At 30.5% G+C, this 23,043-nt stretch overlaps 1 protein-coding gene across 2 annotated transcripts in view; it reads right to left on the minus strand.

Moving 5' to 3' along the window:
* Positions 1 to 3,283: 3,283 nt before the first annotated feature.
* The window catches only part of LOC134700384 (mitochondrial 10-formyltetrahydrofolate dehydrogenase-like), a 37,745-nt gene continuing 17,985 nt past the window's right edge, over positions 3,284 to 23,043 (minus strand). For both annotated transcript variants that reach the window (XM_063561768.1, XM_063561767.1), the window contains exons 18-24: positions 22,498 to 22,597; positions 22,055 to 22,153; positions 19,623 to 19,788; positions 18,884 to 18,989; positions 18,154 to 18,353; positions 7,741 to 7,810; positions 3,284 to 6,856 (exon numbers count right to left, since the gene is read on the minus strand). In XM_063561768.1, coding sequence (XP_063417838.1) covers positions 7,746 to 7,810; positions 18,154 to 18,353; positions 18,884 to 18,989; positions 19,623 to 19,788; positions 22,055 to 22,153; positions 22,498 to 22,597 — 736 coding nt within the window. In that variant the 3' untranslated portion in view covers positions 3,284 to 6,856; positions 7,741 to 7,745. The remainder of the gene's footprint in view (positions 6,857 to 7,740; positions 7,811 to 18,153; positions 18,354 to 18,883; positions 18,990 to 19,622; positions 19,789 to 22,054; positions 22,154 to 22,497; positions 22,598 to 23,043) is intronic.

A 23,043-nucleotide genomic window follows, 5' to 3' on the forward strand; every position in this document is an offset into this window, starting at 1 on the left:
TGGTCAAACATTATAAATGACTGAAATGATGAATTAAGTAAACTACTTCGTACAATATCTAATTTAATCTGAAAGTTTCAGAAGAACACTTTCACGAAGGTTTTAAAAAATATAAAATATGATGCCAACTGCACTTCCGTTTTTGTTCAGTAATTTCTATTTCTTGCACATGACATGTGTTTTTATTTATGCACAATTAGATGGTGTGTTCCTGCTGCGTAATTATGAGCAATTATTCAAAGTTTCTTGTAATGATTCTTTTATAATGTCCAAATATTTATGAAAATTTGTAAACGTTCCAGCGCTGTTTTTTGTCAGTTCAAGTTGTATTAATATGTGTATATATTGCAAACGTTGATTCGATGATATCATATTTTTGTCAAACTGATATTCAACTGTATGAAAAGGTAATTGAATGGTCAGTAAAAAATATATTTTGCGTATCTATGTTACTCTGTAAAGAAACTAAATCGTGCTTAAAACATATTTTGCAGAAACAGACTCTGCCAAAACAGTAGCTTTCTATACTTTCATGAAAGGCAGTGTCTGCGCGTACCCGCATGTGGGTACGAATAGTCAAATTGCCGTTCTAGGCTGCGCGTACCCACATTCGGTTTTCTAATAAAATGCCATCGGATCGGGTATAAAACTTGAAATATCTACGGAAATTATCGATAATATGGGAATAAAACGTGTAGAACGAGTGAAGAGTACGAAAATTAATAATATTTTCAAATTGTATTTATTAAATAATGATACATAATAAACATTGCAAAATTAAATGCACAATGATGGAAAATAAAACTGTTCAGTCCCTGTAAAAGAAAAACAGAAACTAAAATTTTAAAATATATAAACTACTAAAATTATAGCTTGAGTTTATAAAAATTCAAATTTAAAGAAGCAAGTAATAATAAATAATGAAACGTGAACGTAGGCTGGAAACATTTGAAATGTGCAGCCGGGTTAAGAGCTGTGCCAAAACAATCATATTTGATATGTAAAATTTGTTCCAAATCTTAATTAGTTACATGAATCTTTTATAATTGGTTTAAATTGATATTATTACTTGCTTCCTTAATTTTATAAACTCAAGCTTTTATTTTAGTAGTTTTCTTTTACTTTTTTCTTTTCAGGGACTGTACAGTTTCATTTTCCATCATTGTGCATTTAATTTTGCAATGTTTATTATGTATCATTATTAAATAAATACTATTTGAAAATATTATTTTTTCATATTCTTCACTCCTACACGAAATCCCTATATTATCGATAATTTTCGTATATATTTCACGTTTCATTCCCGATTCGATGGCATTTTATTAGAAAACCGGATGTGGGTACGCGCAGCCTAGAACGGCAATTTGACTATTCGTACCCGCATGCGGGTACGCGCAGACACTGCCTTCATGAAAACAGATGAAGCAAATCCCGGACGGCTTCAGACTCTGATTTTTGACATGGTAAAGACAAATCTTGGGTTATCTTATAGCAAACATACTGGAGTGTTCAGCACTACAAAAAATGGAACATACGTATTCACATTGACAATAATATCAGACATCAATAGCTATATTGTTTTCTGAAATAGTTATAAACTCTGTGCCATTTGGCAGCATTGTTACCGAAAGTGAGGAAGTACGCAGTGATCATTCAGCTACTGGCATTATTGTATCAGAATTGAACCATGAAGAAGACAAAACAAAGAAAACTAAAGACTTAGCCACACAGACCCCACCAAAAACTGAGGGTGATCTCAGGTGCTCCGAAAGGGTAAGCGGATCCTGCTTCACATGTCTTCTGTACTATTATTTGTCTGTTTGTCTTTTTATTTTTAGCCATGTCGCCATAAGTTTATTTTCGATCTATGAGATTGACTGTCCCTCTGGTATCTTTTGTCCCTTTCTTGTTTATTATGCAATCATTCCATGCACCAAATATAGTTGGTCTACTGCCTATTATACTTGATATGCATACAAAGCCACATACAATGAGGTCATTATCAAACATTTACACATTTTTTTACCTTTTGCTTATTGTATCTTAGATACGGACTTGACAACTTAATAGTTATCAAAGGTATCATGCTTATTGTTTAATACGCAAGACGCGCGTTTCGTCTAAAACTTGTCATATATTACCAATCAAGTAAACCTAGGTGGAGGTCAAGTCTGACGGACGTTTAGAAATAGCAAGGAACCCATATATATAATATAGGTTTCCTGTTACTTTTAATAAGTGAGAAATACACATGAATAAAAAAAAATACAATAGTAAATCGACCAGTCACATAAAAATGAGGTCATCGACAATGAAAATAAGACAGATAGAATACCAGGTATGAAGCACCCAGATGTGACTTTAGTAAGTCATCGAATGCATATTATTTCTTTGTATTGGTCTGCTTTGATCAATAGGTTCACCGGAAAAGATAGTCAATTTCGAACGCCTTTGTGACGTCATTTGCCATATAGAAGGTGCGCCTGTATCCCTGCTCTATCATAAGTTTCCAGCACTTTCATAAAAGTCATTCTGTAGGGCAGTATAGAAATAATTAATGTTCTGTAAGAACAGAATTGCGATTGCCGTATGACTGAGGGAGGGTGACCATCCTTTTAGATTTTAATTTCCCAAATATTTTGTTTAAAATAAATCTTTTCACCCGTTTTGCTCAACACTTGTTGCATACTTTTTTGTCACATGGTGATGGAAGTCTCACGACAGATTTGTCAGAAAACAGTATCCCTGAACTGGCCTATAACTTGTTAAATAATAAGTCGACTAAAAGTGTCATAAACTACATAATATTTTCTAATTCTTAATTAATTTATTTGAGCGTCACTGATGAGTCTTTTGTTAATGAAACACATGTTTGCGACCAATACAAAATTTCAATCCTGGTATCAATTTGCACATGTCAAAACATGGGGATGTGCAGCATATTTTAAACATTTATATGACTTTAACTTCTAAGAGTTTAAACTCTTACTAAAATTTTGAACAACCCCTCCTTTTAATTTGAGTGTTCTAACTTGTCTGCTTTCCAACAGTATTCATACTGGTAAAATTCCCAAGTTGTGTCTCTATGATATGAAACATGGAGAATGTATCTGTGAACCAGAAGGTTAATGAAAATATTATCTACAAACATTATATATTTCCACAAAAGAAGTGTGGTTTGTAAATCAGATACATTTACAAAGTGCAACCTATTTTTTAACTTTGTACTTTTTTTTAAACATACAATTAGTGATAAGGGTTGGCAAACAAAACTGATATAAACTAAAACTGACATAATCTTTATTCAGATTAATATTTAACAACTTTAACAATCGATCTCTCAAAACTGTTTATATCAAAACAAATCATTACAATTTGTCATATAGGCATTCTATAAATTTCTGACATCAAAAGTTTCTGTCACCTTCTTAACAGCTGTTATTGTTAGAATAAAACACATTTCAAAAGTAAAACTCAAATAAAATATGTTAAGAAAAACACACAATAGATATGTATGATTTAAATCCAGTACTAGTGCATATTCAAATTTAAATAATAGTGATAAACATAATTCCATTAAGAAACTAATGAGAAAACACTGTCCAAAAGTTTCAAAAATTGTCTTAGACCAAGAACTTGTGTTCATAAAGATATGTAAGCATGAAGTCTTGAAAATGCTATGTTTGTATTCCCAGTGGATATAACTCCTGTAAACTAGTTGACATGTAATGATTATAAAACTCATCCAAACTAAAAGTCATGCCCTTACAATAAGGACTGTCACGTGGATGGACACCTTTTATATATATAAAAATGGACTAGTAGTTTGGCACTAAAAAATGGAACATCATTATCAAACATAATGATATGATAAGTCTGTACCTAAAACATTTATGTATAGAAATAATAGACTGATGTTCTATTTAGATACATATAGACAGCTTACAGTGCATATTTGGAATGTTTTTTCATTCAACCAATAACAATTCCTAAAACAATTTTTCAAAGGAATCTCCTCAAACTGATCAACTGGGGGGAACTTTAGCAATTTTTTTGCACACTGTAAAATTTTGCTTCATATTAACATTATTTTCCCAAAAATACCATAACATTTTCCCCAGATGATTACTTTAAAGAAATGCATCAATGCTGCAATTATATTGCTGAAAAATATTTTGGCAAATTTGTATTATGAAATTAGTATTACAAAGCCTTTCAAATAAGCACTGTAATTTATATCACAATATTAAGATATCAATCTGAATACAATATTACATTTACTCAGACACAACATAAAAGTTCATTCATTTCCCTAACCACTCTTAAAAGATTTATCATTTTCTAGTTACATAATCTAGACAGCTCATCAACCCTTTAGAGAATATAAATACTAAATCGCTTGGTCAAATTTTAATCTTAATTTTCTAAAATTCTGTTCATCATCAATCTAAACAATCAAATCAACATGGAGTTTCTGACAAATACATAAAGTGCATGCCAAGCACAAAATTGTTTATACGATCAACAATTCAAACTGTTTCAATTCAGTATAATAATCATCAATTTAAATGATGTCTTCCCTTTTCCTCAATACATTTTTTTAATATATATATTTCTTTTGTTTATAGTATAACATTTTTCATATCAACATGTCACTCTTCATTTGAAATTCATAATCCCTAACACAATAAGTCAGAAACAATTAGTATTTGATATATTGATTAATTTACATCCAGTGACAAATATTTGAAGCATATAGAAGAAAGGAAAAATCAGTGATCTATAAACAATGATATCACAAGACCCCAAAAACTTTAAACACTCAAAACCATGAAATAAAATTAAAACAATCAAAAACTATAAAGGTATAATATAAAATAAAACTTTCAATAATCAATTTATGATTATTCTTTAGAATTTTAATGATGAACTTATATCTTTGTTTATTCCTAAACAAAGTACTTAAAAATGTATATGAAACATAATGAATATCCTTAATTCTAAAAAAAAAAGTAGCCTTTTATTTAATTTTTATTTGGGATTGAAATGCATAATTGTTCAGTGCACTTGTATTTTAAAAAAGGAAGTCATTTTTACCATTTATTCACAATATTTAGATTATGTAAAAATAAAAACACCAAGAATTCATACAATTTGTACTTTATAGACATCTTATAATATCCGACATCTATTTTGATATAGTTAGTCAATAATAATATCAAATTACTATTTTTTATCACAAAATTGAGAACAGCATCTTCTATTATAAACATCATTTTGTTGGAAACCTTTTGAAATTGAACCTAACTGAAATGAGTCTCATGCTATCAAATTCTTTAGTCAAAAGATAGATTGATTCAGATACAACTACAAATGAAGCCACTAAGGAATGAACTCAAGAGTTACAATACAGTCGTTCAATACAAAAATCTACTAACCTTCTGGCTATATACATACATTTTATACATAAATGGATAATGTAAATTCTAGTTTCTATATTTAAAAATAATTTGTAATTTACTAAACAATTAACTGTGTCTTATTAAATTAGCTTAGATTTACTATTTTAAAAGCTGATCTTTTTGTTACATGTGACCTTTTCTAACACCAAAAAAGAAAGAAACCTGAAACAATTTGTAACTTGATTTAAAACAAAATATATTGAACTATTTTGTTTTTTGTTAAATCTGAATACAAAAACAACCTGACATTATTACAGTCATCATATGTGGATTATCAAAATTTGTTGCACAAAATGTATAAGTTACAACTAAAATCTGCAAATACTTAGCTGCCTCTGAACATAACAATTCATCATAATAAATCATTAACTTTTAACTCGATTCTGATATACATAACCTAAATAATTCACTGAAATCCATCATACAAATTTTCAAATTCTTTTATAAGCTAAAGCCCCTTCTGCCAATACAAATCACCTTAAATGTAAGCAAAATTAAATCAGCTTGCTTCATATAGTTAAAATTTTAATTAAACACATTACATCGATGAAAAACAAGAACAAAGTCCTTTTTTCAATTTTATATAATATAACTCGTAGACAAGAAAAGAAAAGCAAATAACATCACTTTTTATCTTTAAGTATTTTATTTGACATTTTGGTTATGCAGATTAAGAGAAATCCAATGTGTAAAGTACATCAACTACAAGTACATCAACTATGGGAAATGTGGATCATAAAATTAGAAGAAAAACATGAATTTGAAAGTCATAACTCTACTGAAAATGGTCCAACAACATGAAATTCAATTTCACACCATCAAATTTTGATTTGTTTTGAAATGATTTAGCTATGAAAAATTTGTCTACATGCAAAATACTAATGAATACTAAAACTGAAATCTAAACTAAAGTACATGTATCAACCCTAACATTTAAAATATCAGCCTGATTAAATGTAAGATACCATAATTTCTTTTCACACAAACAAATTCAATTCCAATTTTAAAAATTTGTGAAATTATCTTCATAATTCCTTGAAAGCTTTAATAATTGGATTATCTAACAGCTATCATACTGATAAATATCAATTTCACTTTGTTGTATATTTCAGCTGTAGTAAACCAGACTAGAACAAAAATAAACAGCTCCATAAATAAACAATGCCCAGATGATTGTTAAACCCTATAATGTCCAGAAGTTAACTTGAGACACATCTGAATATATTATTATTTTTCTGTCTGTCTTTGAAGGAGTGTATATGAAATATTAAACAATGATAATTGTCCTCAGAGACAGGTGGTGTGAAAACTATTTCTATTTATAGTATCAACAGTGGCGTCTGCCATGTCTGTTTCAACCAAATGATGAAAGACTTTTGTCACTGAAAATAGATCTGAAAAGAGAAAACAGAAACTATATAATAGAAAATATAACATTGTTCAAACTTGTCTTATCAGTCATGCAAGTTAACATAAACCTCTTTTTAAAAATTATGTTTATTATGTTATCACCCAATTTCCAATAACACAGATCCTAATATTTGTTGAAAGCTTTTAGTTTAAAAAAGTTCAATACATTTAATTTGAAGAGCTTCAATTTAAATTTAAATTAATTTCCCAAGAAACAACATCAGTGCACATAACATAATAGATAGCAACATAGTGAATTTGATTATGTTATGGGAAAAACCATTTACACTTTATATCAATATAGGATGGAAGCTATCAAATTCAAAATCTCAAATAGATTATTATACAGTGATATTGTTGGCTTTTTTCAAAACTACCTCTACCCTTTTTAATTGGGAATATATGTGCCATTTTCATCAAATTGGGAAATTTAAAATAAACCATGAATTTGACTGAAACTTCAATTTACAGATTTATTTCCAAGAGTCAAACCCTGCTTAAAAATAAGACCCCATTTTGTGAGTGATGATACATAAATAGGCCCTCAAATGTGCACGTAAAGTAATTTTAGGTAAGAAAAATATGTAAATGAGTGGTTTTTTTCAGTTTGTATTCATGCAGAATTAATTCTGAGACTGCATTGTTTGGGAAAAAAGTTCTTTTTGGGAATAATTTAAAGCCATTTTTTTCAAATTGGGATACTTCTCCAGGGGAAAAGGCCTTTATTCTCCAGTAATATAAGGCAAACAATATTACTAAGATAATGTTTTAAGAGTTATACAAAATACAAAATAAAAAGGACAGCAAAAAAATCAAATGAAATTAAAACAAACTGAGAATGTCATATAAAAGTGAGAATTAAGATTACCTGTTTTACTGCTGTCCATACTCTACTGTTACAGCTTTGGTCTTCATGTATTCATGTAAGGCTTCTTCACCTGAAAAATATAAATAGGAAACATTAACTAGAGGCTCTGTCGCTCACCTTGGTCTATGTGAATATTAAACAAAGGACGTAGATGGATTCATGACAAAATTATGTTTTTGTGATGGTGAAGTGTTTGTACATCTTATTTTACTGAACATTCTTGCTGCTAACAATTATTTCTATCTATATTGAACTTGGCCCAGTAGTTTCAGTGGAAAATATTTGTAAAAATTTACAAATTTCATGAAAATTGTTCAAAATTGACTATAAAGGGCAATAACTCCTAAAGGGGTCCATTGACCATTTTGGTCATGTTGATTTATTTGTAGATCTTACTTTGCTGAACATTATTGCTGGTTACAGTATATCTCTATCTATAATAATATTCAAGATAATAACCAAAAACAGCAAAATTTCCCTAAAATTACCAATTCAGGGGCAGCAACCCAACAACAGGTTGTCGGATTCATCTGAAAATTTCAGGGCAGTTAGATCTTGCCTAGATAAACAATTTTACCACTTGTCAGATTTGGTCTAAATGCTTTGGTTTTGAGTTATAAGCCAAAAACTGCATTTTACCCCTATGTTCTATTTTTAGCCCTGGCAGCCATGGTGGTTGGTTGACCAGGTCAAGCCACACATTTTTTAAACTAGATAACCCCAAGATGATTGTGGTCAAGTTTGGATTGATTTGGCCAGGTAGTTTCAGAGGAGAAGATTTTTGTAAAAGATTACTAAGATTAACGAAAAATGGTTAAAAATTGACTATAAAGGGCAATAACTCCTAAAGGGGTCAACTGACCATTTTGGTTATGTTGACTTATTTGTAGATCTTACTTTGCTGAACATTATTGCTGTTTACAGTTTATCTCTATCTATAATATTATTCAAGATAATAACCAAAAACAGCAAAATTTCCCTTAAATTACCAATTCAGGGGCAGCAACCCAACAACATGTTGTCGGATTCATCAGAAAATTTCAGGGCAGTTAGATCTTGCCTAGATAAACAATTTTACCACTTGTAAGATTTGCTCTAAAAGGTTTGTTTTTTTAGTTATAAGCAAAAAACTGCATTTTACCCCTATGTTCTATTTTTAGCCATGGCAGCCATCTTGATTGGTTTGACGGGTCACACCACACTTTTTTGAAACTAGATACCCCAATGATGATTGTGTCCAAGTTTGGTTTAATTTGGCCCAGTAGTTTTGGGCCTTCGGGCCAGGTGAGCTCAAAAAGGTTGATGATTTTAAATGTAGTATTGATCATATTAAACTTACAAGGATGAGGGAAAACAAGAATGTGTCCGTGGTACACGGATGCCTCACTTGCACTATCATTTTTCATGTTCAGTGGACCATTAAATTGGGGTAAAAACTTTAACTGGGCATTTAAATTAGAAAGAACCTATCATAGGGCACATGTTTACTAAGTTTAAAGTTTATTGGACTTCAACTGCATCAAAAACTACTTTGACCAAAAACCTTAATCTGAAGCGATAAAGATGAACAGACGGACAAACAGACAAATGCACAGACCAGAAAACATAATGCCCCTTTACTATCGTAGTTGGGGCCTAAAAAGATTTGATGCTTACTTGATATCATGTATGGTGCTGCCCATATACTGACTTTGTTATTGATATGTACCTTGTAGTAACTTAGACATTGACAGTGTTTTGCACATCAATGATTTTCATAAATGTTTTCTTTTCTATGTTCTCTAATGATCACCTAAAGCTTTTTTCCATTTCCAGCTATTTGTTTTAGTTTAAACTATATTATCTTAGGGAGGGATAAATCCTACTTTGTAAAGAATCACTCTGATTCAAACATAAAATTCTCTGAAACAGATATTATCAAGATGCTTGTTTTCTTGATTGACAACATATTTGTTACATTCGGAGGACGTGTTTTTCACCAGACTGTCTGCATCCCAATGGGAACAAACTGTGCCCCTCTACTTGCTGACTTGTTTCTTTAATATTATGAGGCTGACCTCATGCAGGAACTTCTTAGGAAGAAAGATAAGAAGTTAGCAATATCCTTTAACTCTACTTTCCGCTATATAGATGACGTTCTTTCACTAAACAATTCAAAATTTGGTTTCTATGTGGAACGCATCTATCCCATCGAATTGGAGATAAAGGATACTACAGATACAGTTAAGTCGGCTTCATATCTTGAATTACATCTAGAAATTGACAATGAGGGTCGGTTGAAGACAAAACTTGATACGATATTCCCGTGCTTGCATTTCCTATCATGATTTTTTTGATAGAGGGTTACTGCTCACAAGGAAGCTATTAAACCAAGAGTTCCAAATGGTGAAGTTGAAATCATCTTTCGCAAATTTTACGGACGGCATCACGAGTTGGTTGACCGTTATGGAATAACCGTTTCACAAATGATATCGGATATGTTCCTTACGTCGTAATTACAATCCCCTTCTCTTTCATGAATCTGACCTACCGAATTAGACTATTTACCGGATTTGTAATCACATAAGCAACACAACGGGTGCCGCATGTGGAGCAGGATCTGCTTACCCTTCCGTAACACCTGAGATCACCCCTAGTTTTTTGTGGGGTTTGTGTTGTTTATTCTTTAGTTTTCTATGTTGTGTCATGTGTACTATTGTTTTTCTGTTCGTCTTTTTCATTTTTAGCCATGGCATTGTCAGTTTGTTTTAGATTTATGAGTTTGACTGTCCCCTTGGTATCTTTCGTCCCTCTTTTACTATACAATATATGGCATTACTTAAAATTACATGTGCTAGTTAAATACTTAGTCACGATGCAAACATATCATAACTACATTTTTGAAATAGATTCTAATCCAAATTATATAACATCAACAACAATACCCAATACTTTATTTTAAGAGGGTTACACAGTTACAGTTACAAAAATGCAAACATATCCATGGCATACATTTAAATAAAAGTCAAGAGACAAGAATGACTTGCATTATATCAAATAGGTAGTAAAAATAATAAATAATCAGAAGCTAGAGATTGTAAAGTATTCATTTTGTTATCCCATCTAATCATGTTTTTATGTGAACCACTACCATAAACTTGATAAAAGACCACAAATCTATATTCAATGTCGACATGACATTGGAACAGCTGTTCTATGATCCTCAGAAAATTTTATCAATACCATTAAGTGTAGTAATGAAAGGAAGACTTATATGCCTAAAGAAAATTTCAAGAAACTGATCGTTGAATCGTGTTTTAATTCCGATCACTGAGTATATACCCTAAGCAATATCTTCGGTAAAAAATAAAAGTAAACATGTTAAAATCTCATGTACAGCTGTTAATTAAATTTTTGTTTTCAAAATGACTAGTTCAATTTCAAAGCACTTAGTCGACAAATAAATTGGATAAACAACTCAATATTTTAAATTCTAATCAATCTCAAGGATGAAACATCCATTTTGTATGCAACAAGAGCATCTAGTCTCTACGGACATTAACAAATATGCAATTTAACAAGTTATAGACCTTGCAAGAATATAAGCTGTCATTTCCAATTGTACGTCAAAGAACGTTGTCTCTTGTGACCTAGTGGTATAAACTGGTGTTTTCGGTACTTGTTTAACATGATCAATGATCTAATCCATTTATGTCAAAAACTATAAAAGACTTTCATCAATTCTTTAATGGAAAATAAAAAGCATTTTAAGAAAAATCCATTATATTTGTCAAGTTATAATCCTTCTGGGTCTAACTTGATAAAATTTTAATATGGTGATGTGTTGAGTTTGTTTTCATTATTGGATAATGTCTCTCTACGTGTTTATATTTACATTCATCAAATATATAAAACCAGCTTCCCATGTGATGAGAATAAGAATTTATAAGAAATTACCACAATAATTATCTCAAAGCAATTTAAATTTTCAAACTGAACTGTTTAGCCTGAAGTATGTCAAAAGGACTTTAAAACTTAATTAGAATTGTGTAACTGGTAGTGTCTGACTGTTTGAAATAAAGATTTAACATTTATTTTGGCATTTACTGAAGCTTTGCAAATGGAAATTTTGTTAAGACCTTTGAAATGAATCCCAAAATAAACTCATGATACTGTTTTCAATGTAAACTTAAACAAGTACAGGTGCCTTCTTTTTTTTTGAAGACTTAACACTTTGGAAGCCAAATTTAAGAGAGCCATGGTGTAGTGCATGGGACTACTATCACAAAGGTTCATGGTTCAATTCTCATTGGATAAAAATTTCAGGAACTAAATTTTCGGCTCTCCCTTGGTAACATTTGCAAGTATGATCTTGAGGAAAAGATGATAGTCCGTCGGAAGGGGACGATAAATGGCTGACCAGTATAAAGAGAGAGCCACATCTCTTGCACATTAAAGAGACCCCTATAGATTTTGAAAAAGAGTAGGCTAATGCCGCTGCAAGGCAGCACTGGCACCTGCAAAGTGGAAAAGGGATTAATATAAATTACGAAACTTGTTTCCCAATCCACTATAAATAAATATGTTTAAACTAAGTAAAGAGGTCCAATGTCAGTATCAAATCGAGATGAGTCTATCATAAAACAGAAGAGCTTAGTTTTTCTACAAGATAACATTACATTCACCATGTGGTAAAAGATTTTAAAATTTTAATAACTTTCTTAAACTTTCCTCAGCTGGATTATTTCTCAACTTGGACAGAAGCTGGTTTATGATGATATGATAGTATCAAGATGTAAATTTTGTAAAATAAATAATCCAGTTTTTCCATATCTTACTTATAAATGGACTTAGTTTTTCTGCGGGTTAACATAACATTCACTCTGTGGTTAAAGTTTTTAAAATCATAATAACTTTCTTAGACTACCAAAAATTGGAGAGAAGCTTGTTTATGATCAAAAGCTAGTATCTAGAAAGAAGATTAATAAAATACATTTCCTGTTTTCCGTACGTACATATATATTGACTTAGTTTTTCTTCCAGTTAAGATTCATAAAGTAGGCCAGACACCAGGTTCCACGGAACAGTCCTGAATTTTTTTTTCTAAATTTTATTGCATGTATTTGTTTGGAAGTTCAGTCAAGTGTTAGTGTGAAGTCCATTTTCACTGAACTAGAACACATTGTTAGTTTACACCCAGCTGAAGTCCACCTACTTGGGATGTTTTCTGCCCTTTGGTCAGGTTGTTAATAATTTATAAGTTAATGTATATTGTTTTTTGGTTACATTCTGATTATTGAATTACTCAACCAATGAAATCAAGATCAAGTGTCTTTGGGACCTTTATTTTGGAAATTTTAATTAAACAAAGCTGTTAATTTTTTTCTTTTCTTCCATATTTTTTTCTTCTTGAATTATACATGAACTATTTTCTAATGTTCTTTAAGTAACAAAATTAAATCAATCAACCCTTCCTTCCTGTTTGACCTAGCTTATTAAACAGTGATATGATTAATCTTGTTAAAAAAAATAATGGATTTGTGTCAACCCATAGACAACAGCATCTGCAGCTTTCTTTGGGCATATCTTATACTGACGAAATTAGTATTACATCATTCAGAATTTCTATACAATAAATTGACCTAATTAGAAAATCATATGTGGAGAATATGGACACTGCTTAAAGTGCAAGCTTCAAATTCATTTTATTTTCTGAATATTAGCATTACATAATAATTAAAACCATGCAGAGGCTAAAAGGAACTTGTGCATTTTTTTTAATACATTTTGATTAGAACATTGTGTCCTGAGGCTCATCTGTTCTCTCTATCTACATTAGTTTGTGTAAAAAAAAAGAGGTAACAATTATTTTTGTAATTAGCTATTTCTCTCTACCAATCAAATTTACTTTTTATTGTCTATAAAAAAAACACCAAAAGATGGGTAAAACATTTGTCAAGAGCAATATTTTCTGTAAAGAGTTGACTGATTTGTAGATCATGTCCCACTTTCATTTTTGCAAGTAACAGACTATTTATCTTTGTTTTGAGTTTTAAATTATAAATCTAATTATTGAGAAACTTCGTAAAATATCATCATAAGGGCAATAACTCATATAAAAGAAGCTGTGTGACAGTTTTGGTTAAAATATTGTCAATTCTGAGAATGTCTGTCCTACACAGATATTCCTTAACTATATTAAACCATTAATAAGATAATACTTTTATTTTATATTCCATTTTTAGTCTTGGTAGCCATGATGGTTTGCAGGCTTGATCATGTGACACATTTTTATACTTCATACTGCAAGGATGTTTTTATAAGGCTTAAAAGAATAAAAGATTTTTGAAATGATTAAAAGATGATGGAAAATGGTGTCCAAGTGAGCAAAAATTACTTTTATTTGTATACTGCTACAAACTTTCAGTTCATAAAAACTGCAATTATTGAGCTTATAATGCTTCATGACAATTATACAATAAACGATATTTCAAAGACTGTTGTCTTTCCAAGTCCAAAAAAAATCTCTTTTTATGAAAATATTTAGCGAAAATCAATACTAACGATGATGAAAAATGCAACTACAATTTCTTCAACATTTTAAGCCAATTTCACACATATGAGACTGAAAATTTCAAAAGCAATCAATTGTAGTGCATTGTTGCAAGAAACTCTTTGATAAGTCTTTGCAGTTATTATATACCAAAAAACGTATCTTTTCAGCAATTTATTATTCTTTTGAGGCTAATAAAAACCCATTTCCTTTTACAACAAAAGTCAATATCTTTCTACTTAGCAAATTACCACTAGTCCTATGATAGTATCATCCTTACATTATTATTCTGCTGAAGTCAATATAACCTACTTTTTTAAGTCTCCTTTTATATAATGGTTTGCACTGTATAAGAGAATTATTTTAAGAGATAATTGTGTCTTAAGATAATTTGTCTGTGTTTTATCTTTCTGGGATGAGATGCACTGGCATCTTTGGTACTTAGTCATACCATGATGTAATTGAATTTGATTAGCTGGTATTAAGACATGCTGTGTCATAACTGACACTGATTGCTGCACCTTCCACATATTTTATTATGTAGGTTTTTAGTTCAAGTTATTCCAAAACCTGTCTATGGGCACAAAAGTACATTAGTTACTTCTCAACTACCGTAATTTAATAAGTTCATAATTTCATTATCTTGTAACCTTAATAAGACCTTATTTGTTGATGTTTTTATATTTTAACATAAAGAGGATTTCATCAGTTTACAATATCTTAATATTAAAGCTATAAACCTGGGCTTAAGAGAGATAACTGTTTATAAAATCAGTAAAGTCACACTTGAAGTTTAAATTGAAACAAAGATAGAATTTATTTCTCATATTTTGCTCAAACTCGAAGTCTCGAACTTGAATTATAGTCCATGCTTTAAACCAAACTTGAACTCAAAATATGACTTGAAGCCTGCATGACAGTAACTTTTCTTGGAACCTTGCCAATTTAATTTTTCTCCTCCTTAACACTTTAGAATGGGATTGTATTCTTTTAAGCAGTGCTATGCAACTGTATAAAGTTTCAGTTACATCAATCCTTTCAATTACAAAGAAATGGGACAGAATGCCAACCTTAAGTTCATGTGGTTTCATTGCAAGGGTTTTGAAAACTGAAATCATTACAGAATGATTTTAAGGCTATATTTAATCCAGCTAATAAAATATATACAATAAAAGAACAGAGTTCCAATGTCCCCCACATTCTATCTATTCAAGATCAACAACTCCAAAAACATTTCATAAATATCTTAGTAAAATGAATGATTCAGTACAAATTCATTGTCATTTCTGTTAAAATAAATATTTCCAAGGGGCACAGCAGCCAAGGTCTGGAAATAGACATATTTGCCAGTCTTGTCCTAAACTGAAAGTATTTGTCCTTAATGAGTAGTTGGGATTTAGGACAATATCTATTTTGTAAACAAAAATAGTTTTGGTAATTTCATTGAGATCGAGTTTCTAAATCACCATTTTTAACTTGTTTTTGTTTTGTTATCCCTTTCCTGTAATAAAATTGCCACACCAGTTCCAAAATAAGTTCTGGTCATATAAATTTAAAAACCAATGCCATAGCTCTTTAAAACTATTTGACCAGAACTTAATTTCAAAAGTGTCAAAAACATTGACAACATAAACATATGGTATATAAATTTCATTAATATCTGGCACAAGAGAGCGCTAACAAAGCAATTTTTCATATATTTGATGTTTCTAAGGAGCATAACTCTTTAAAAAATAGTTCATTGGTACTAATTTTCAAACTCATATGAGGTATTGCTGATAAAAAAAACCTATGATATATGTGTATTATTAAAATCTGCCAAGAATTGTACTTGTGAGAGTGCAAACAAAACAGGAAGACAAGACCAACATTTTTACATGTTCCTAAGAAAACACCTTACTTAAGTTCAAATACCTGTATTCTGATGTGTCATCTTATTATCAATTTTCAAAAATAATCCTCAATTCATTTTGTAAACATAAATAAGTTCAAAATGTATTATCTAAATGAATAGAAGGTAGCTTAAATCTTCACATTCAGGATATACAGAAATAAGGTGGACCACTGTCAAATAATAATATGTTTCATTGGAAACAGGAATTCAATTGCTAAAATGTGATTATCTCCCATACCACCTTAACATTACATGCAAACTGTTTGCATGTAATGTTAAGGTGGTATGGGAGATAATCACATTTTAGCAATCGAATTCCTGTTTCCAAAATATTTCTATTTTTTAATGACAGCATAACAAGAATGTGTCCTCAGTACACGAATGCCCAACTCGCACTATCATTTTCCATGTTCAGTGGACCGTGAAATTGGGGTAAAAACTCTAATTTGGCATTAAAATTAGAAAGATCATATCATAGGGAATATGTGTACTAAGTTTGAAGTCGATTGGACTCCAACTTCATCAAAAACTACCTTGACCAAAAACTTTAACCTGGAGCGGGACAGACGGACGGACAAATGGACGGACGCACAGACCAGAAAACATAATGCCCCTCTACTATCGAAGGTGGGGCATAAAAACACTGATAATATCACCTCTCTGTGTGATAAATGAAGCTCTCAGTGTGAATGTTCATAATCAAAGATTCTAACAAGTTTCAACTTGCAGAGTTTAAATTCAACTTAACACCATATTTTCTCATCTTCTCCCTCAATGACAACTGAAATATGCATCATAAAATACATCATTTCTACAAAGTCTGCTAAGAATGTGTCCATAGTACACTTCACTGATGCCTCACTAACACTATTGTTTTCTATGTTCAATGGACCCTAAAATTGGGGACAAAACTCTAACTTGGCATTAAAATTAGAACGATCATTTCATAAGGTACATGACTGTGTACTAAGTTTCAAGTTGATTGGACTTCATCAAAAACTACCTTGACAAAAAAATGTAAACTGAAGTGGGCACTATTATTTTCTATATTCAGTGGACTGTGAAATTGGGTCAATCTCTTATTTGGCATTTAAATTAAAAAATCATTTCATAGGGAACATGTGTTTCAAATTGATTGGACTTCAACTTCATAAAAAACAACCTGGACCAAGAACTTAAAATATACCTGAAGCAAGACAGACAGATTGATGAACGAACAAACAAACAGACACATAGACTTAAAAACATATTGCCCCTAAATGGGGTGGGGTATAAAAAGTTAATTCTTTTTTAAACACTTTACATCCCTTACATGGGAGTATAATTGTTTCCTGGCATGATGTACATCTGCTTTGTATGGAATGATTATTCATCAGGCTTATACAAAAGCTCTATACTACAACAAAATTACAATAATTTACATAGTTTAAAAGTCATTTCAACATTAAGAAAATTACTTTAATAAGAGGAACTATACCCTACACAGGGATTAAGATTATTATCAATACCATTGGTCTTGTAGTACTATTTTCCTTTATAACTTAGTTTTGAATGAGTGTAAAGACAAGCAAAAAGTCTAATCAATCTATATTCACAGACATTCTGGAATATAGGCTATTGTGGATTCATTATTATTCGTGGAATTTTGTAGGTAAAGGTGAACCACTAATAAAATGCTTAACAAATAAGTACAAATTTCCTAAACGTGTGTACACTTACAGAATATGTCTGCAAGATATTAAGGGCACTGTATAAAATTTCAGAGTTCCTTTAAGTTTATCATCCACATAACCATGAAGGGTAAATTTAAAGTGGACAGATAAAAATTTACAGAGTTTAAATGGTACTTTTCTCAATATTCCAGGAATACCTAAAAAGAAATTTCCTCAATTTGGGAAGTACTTCTAGTTCCTTTAGAAGGGTTGATAAAAAACAGTTACAGCCTTTAATTGAAGGGCTTTCTGACAATTCTAAACATGAAACTTACCGAGATCTTTGCCAAATCCTGACTGTTTAAATCCCCCGAATGGTGCTGCTACATCTGTCTTATTGTAAGTGTTGACAAATACTGTTCCAGCATCTATTTGGTCTGCTACATACATAGCTTTGTTAATGTCCTTTGTAAATACACCAGAGGCCAGTCCATATTCTGTATTGTTGGCACGTTTAATAACACCATCTACATCTCTGAAAATAATTAACAATTCAATAATCTTAATAGTAATTTATTATAACGTTTGCTAGACCAAATTTGTTTTTAGAATTGCTGTATGTGTTCCTTATTTCATAGTGTGCATACTTTAAAAAGTGAAAGGATTAGGCAATTTTTGTTATTTTATTTCTAATTTGTATAAGAAATGATAAATCAGTTACCATATAGTGATATGAATGTAAAAATATATCAACTTTTGTGAACAAAGTTCTACAACTCTAAAAAACAAAAAACGAAAATCTTCAAAACTAAATAAATATCTATAAATAATCAACAATAAAAACTTGTGAAATCAACCATTGCAATCTTTTAGACAAGTTACATGTGAAAAGAAGAGACACCATAGTACGCAAACAGATATATGTTTCTACAGCATCATTTTTGCTCTGGTAAAGAGGTAAACAATGAATTTGTTATTAGTATTTGAAAAGTGCACAGATTTTAGGAGTATCATTCTTTATCTTTAAGTCCTTTTTTTATATAAAATCATCAAATTACTACTCACCCATCTTGGAATTTAGAGATAATCATAACTGGTCCAAATGATTCTTCATCAGCTATATACATGTGGTCCTCTACATCTGTAAACACTGTTGGTTCCATAAACAGTCCTAGAAATTATAAAATAAAATAATCAAAACCTGAAGGCAATCAGGTTATTGAGCAGAGTACAAATAAGAAAGCATTGCAGCTGAATAGTATTTTATTTTATATTGTAATATTTGACGCTTAAAAACAGTAAGAATTATGACTGTCAAAGCTGTTGAAAGTATCTTTTTGTCCATCTACATAATTTCCCTCGTTAAAAAAAAGTCAAATTTCATCACACCTCAACATTGTGCTGTGTATTATTCATAAATATAGCATATTGATCAGTTAAAAATTGATCTGAAAAAGAAGCAAAAATAAGTTTCAAAAAATCTTCCTAGCTGTTTTAAACTTTTAAACTTCTCAGTCTTCTGTGATAGTTAGTTCAAGAGTTTTCTTAATGTTGTCAAGATCAAATATACCAAAATGTGCTTTTTCTACTAACATTCAAGGCAAAGGACACTTTTATGGTAAGCAATGTCTCCAAAAGGGTCATAATAGAATAGACCAAATTGTTTGAGGTCTCTTTTATCTGAAGGAGTTGGAACCTTAGTTTTTTGTTGCTAAAATTTCTGACAATATATATTAGAATAGGAATATCACCCCAAAATACATAGAATGTCTAAATATAAATTACCCTATGTTAATGTTCCTACCTTTCATATCACATTGTTTTCCTCCATACACTAGTGTGGCACCTTCTTTAACACCAGCATCACAATACTCTAATAGTTTCTCTAGATGGGCTCTATGATTCTGTGGTCCATGGTCTACTGATCGGTCCAATGGATTACCAATCTTCATTTTCTTTATTTCTGCAACCTACAGTCAATATAAAGTAAAGATAATTTATTTTTTTTGTTGAATTTCTCTCTGTTTTATATATGTTTGAATTAGACACAATTTTTTTATTTGAATTTGAGTTATTCCCCCTTATTGTGAAGTGTTTTAGCTGACAATAATATTGACCAGTAATCTCCATTAGCTTTTCATAATTTCAATCAATACATTCCTGTCAATACACTAGTTCAGGGAAACAATGCGCATGTGCAAGATCGATCGTGATTTTGCGTTATCGACTAATTAGATACGAGATTTGATAAACTGGGGGCATTATCAGTTTATTGATATATCTGATGGGCATCGTTATTACTGTAGTCAGATTAATGAATTTTCAAACATGCTATGGCAAACTCAAAAATATACAATATATGACAAAAATAAGTTAATTAATTAATAATAATATCTAACTTGTGGCCAAGAACAGTAGAATAAATATAAAATTCTATACATTGGACATGATAAAACAAAATGATATTTGTCCTCCAAAACATTTATATTGCAACATATTATATTTTCTCTTTGAGTATTCAGATAACGACCAACTTCAACATTTAATCTAAGTGTGCCGCTACGCAAATACTGGTTTACATGTATATATATCGTTTGTGAATACAAAAATTACCTTCACACAAACATGGACAGATCCATGCTGTGATGTTCACTTAGCAGATTGTCTTTATATTCAAGAAGGTACTGATCTTGGGTCATAAAAATAAAAGTCAATCAACACCTAGGCCATATGGTATGATAAAGTTTTACCTAAAACTATTAATCTCACCAGGCGACAGTTAGACACAATTAATATACCCTTAAAAATCATAATCATGTTCTGACAGTTAGGTACCATTAACATACATGTATATATTCGAAATGCTAAACCTGATTGCATGCGAATATTAAATTTACGTAAGTTTTTTGTGCTTAATTCAAATGCATCGGACATTGACAATTTTTTAAAGGAAGGGTATATGCATGGGTCGTGCAGCATTTTATTTTGATATATATTGTGAAGCATACATGATATTGTATACAGAATATTTAGTTAATTTCAATGAGATTTATTAAGATTTTAAACAGAAAAAAGACGCTTTTTGTTGTTGTACCTTCCGAAAGTAAATTAATTTTCACACATATATATATACATATATAGTTTGGCATTTGATTACATACATTAAATGAACAGTTCTGTCGTATATTTGTTTTTGTGTCAGAAAATTCCCGTTAGTAGGTAGAAAAATGATACTAAATGCGAAAAAAATAATGTTATATTACAGTTGCTACCCCCCCCCTTTTGGACAAAAAGAAAACAATTGTTGTCATTTTGTCGATAGCAATGAGGTCTTTAAGATTTAAGAGTGAAATATCTGCTTACTTGGATCTTTTGGCATACATGATCCTTCTTTTTGACAAGTTTCGCTAAAGCAATACTAAGCGATCCTAGATTCCGCTTCAGCATTTAGGTTCAGACTGTGGTTAAAGTTTTGTTTTACATCAAAATCGTTGTCAAACATAATGGAATTTCGGGATTTTGGGGCAGAAGCTTCTTTATGTCCAAAATACAGTATATATGCATGGCAAAATTTTGCAAATATTTATTTACATTTTCCGTATTTTACTACAAGATGGACTTCGTTTTTCCTTCTTTGTCAAATTTTTCGTTTTTGGTTATTTGCAAGCCGTAATTTCAAATTTCTTTTCCAATTTTCTCCCGTTATTTTCAAACACTATGGTTCGAAATTTTTCACAATTTTTTTGTTTTACTTTTTTTAATATAAACATAAACAAACAAAAAACAGATGACACTCAACGACTTCACAGGTAAACGGGAAAGCGGCGGGCGTCCTAATAAACGCCTATTAAACATCGAATATTGATGTGTACCATATATGACTTTGCCCCCAGTTGATCCAAATCTCGCATATTCTCGTATGAATTTTAATTAAACGCTTGACCCACTCAGAATTCTAGGTCGTGAACAAGCTTTCCCTGAACTAGTGTATTATGTTTAAACCCTAGTTATCTTTTTGAAAGATTTTACAATGAAACCATACCTAAACAGAATATTTGAGAATATAAATTTCCAGGCAAATATAATAATGACTAAATATTTCTTTTTTAGCTAATGTTTTCACTATATGAACATATTTTGAACCATGTTCTGTTGAAACTCAGCAGCAATCTTTTTACGGCAAAACACATGCCAACATTTTAATGTAAAATATGTTTTTATAAAATAAAAACTTACACATCTCTCTACATATTCGTCATGTATAGATTCCTCTACAAACAGCCTGCCAGCAGCAATACAGTTCTCTCCCTTGTTGAAGAACACTGAACTCAAACCCTGTAATACAAATTCTCTAATCTTAACTCTTCTTTGAAAAAATTACATTGAACTCAAACCCTGTAAAACAAATTCTCTAATCTTAACTTTTCTTTGAAAAAATTATCTTTCTTTGTTGAATTTTTCTATTAACTATATATATATATAATTAGTTAAGGGAAATTATCTAGAATCTACAGGTTAATTATAAGATCAAAAGCTTCTTCATCTGTGCATATATAGCAGACAAAAGTATATGTAATTTCTTATATTTGGTTTGAAGTTGATTATCAAAGTAAATAGGATGTGAAAATAATTAAAAACAATTGAGATTTCTTATGCAATGGTTGATATTTTGTACTTACCATTCTGACAGCCTTGTCCATATCACAATCCCCAAAAATAATCAGAGGAGATTTGCCTCCCAGTTCTAAAGATACTTTCTTTAAATTCACCTTGGAACAGCTGTGAAAAAAATCATATCTTTATTTTACTACCTTACTAATTTTTTTTTTAGAAAATTGAATTTTTATACACTGCACAATTAAAGTAAAACTCATTTATAAATGTTAAGGGCATACGATACAGTTACAGCGGAGGTAATGACGGTGCTAAAGTAAATTGTTATATTCGTGACTTAAAACTTTGACTTATTGGGAAAAAATTCAGTTTTTGACTGATTTTTAGCATTCAAACTAATTTAACTTGAAAACGAGTTCATGGACCCCTCTTTTTTAAAATGCCATTTGGTTTGATTACGTAAGAAGATTATGTGTGTCAATTTTCATGAAATTGTAAATAGTGGATTTTTTTTTAATTTTGATAAATGTACAGCAAAAAGTATTGTTTTTTTCTCCTCAATTCATGAACATTTGATAAATATGACTTATTTCTGAAAAAAAATGCATATT

Source organism: Mytilus trossulus, unplaced genomic scaffold, assembly GCF_036588685.1.
Source record: "Mytilus trossulus isolate FHL-02 unplaced genomic scaffold, PNRI_Mtr1.1.1.hap1 h1tg000138l__unscaffolded, whole genome shotgun sequence".
In the NCBI taxonomy this organism is placed as follows: domain Eukaryota; kingdom Metazoa; phylum Mollusca; class Bivalvia; order Mytilida; family Mytilidae; genus Mytilus; species Mytilus trossulus.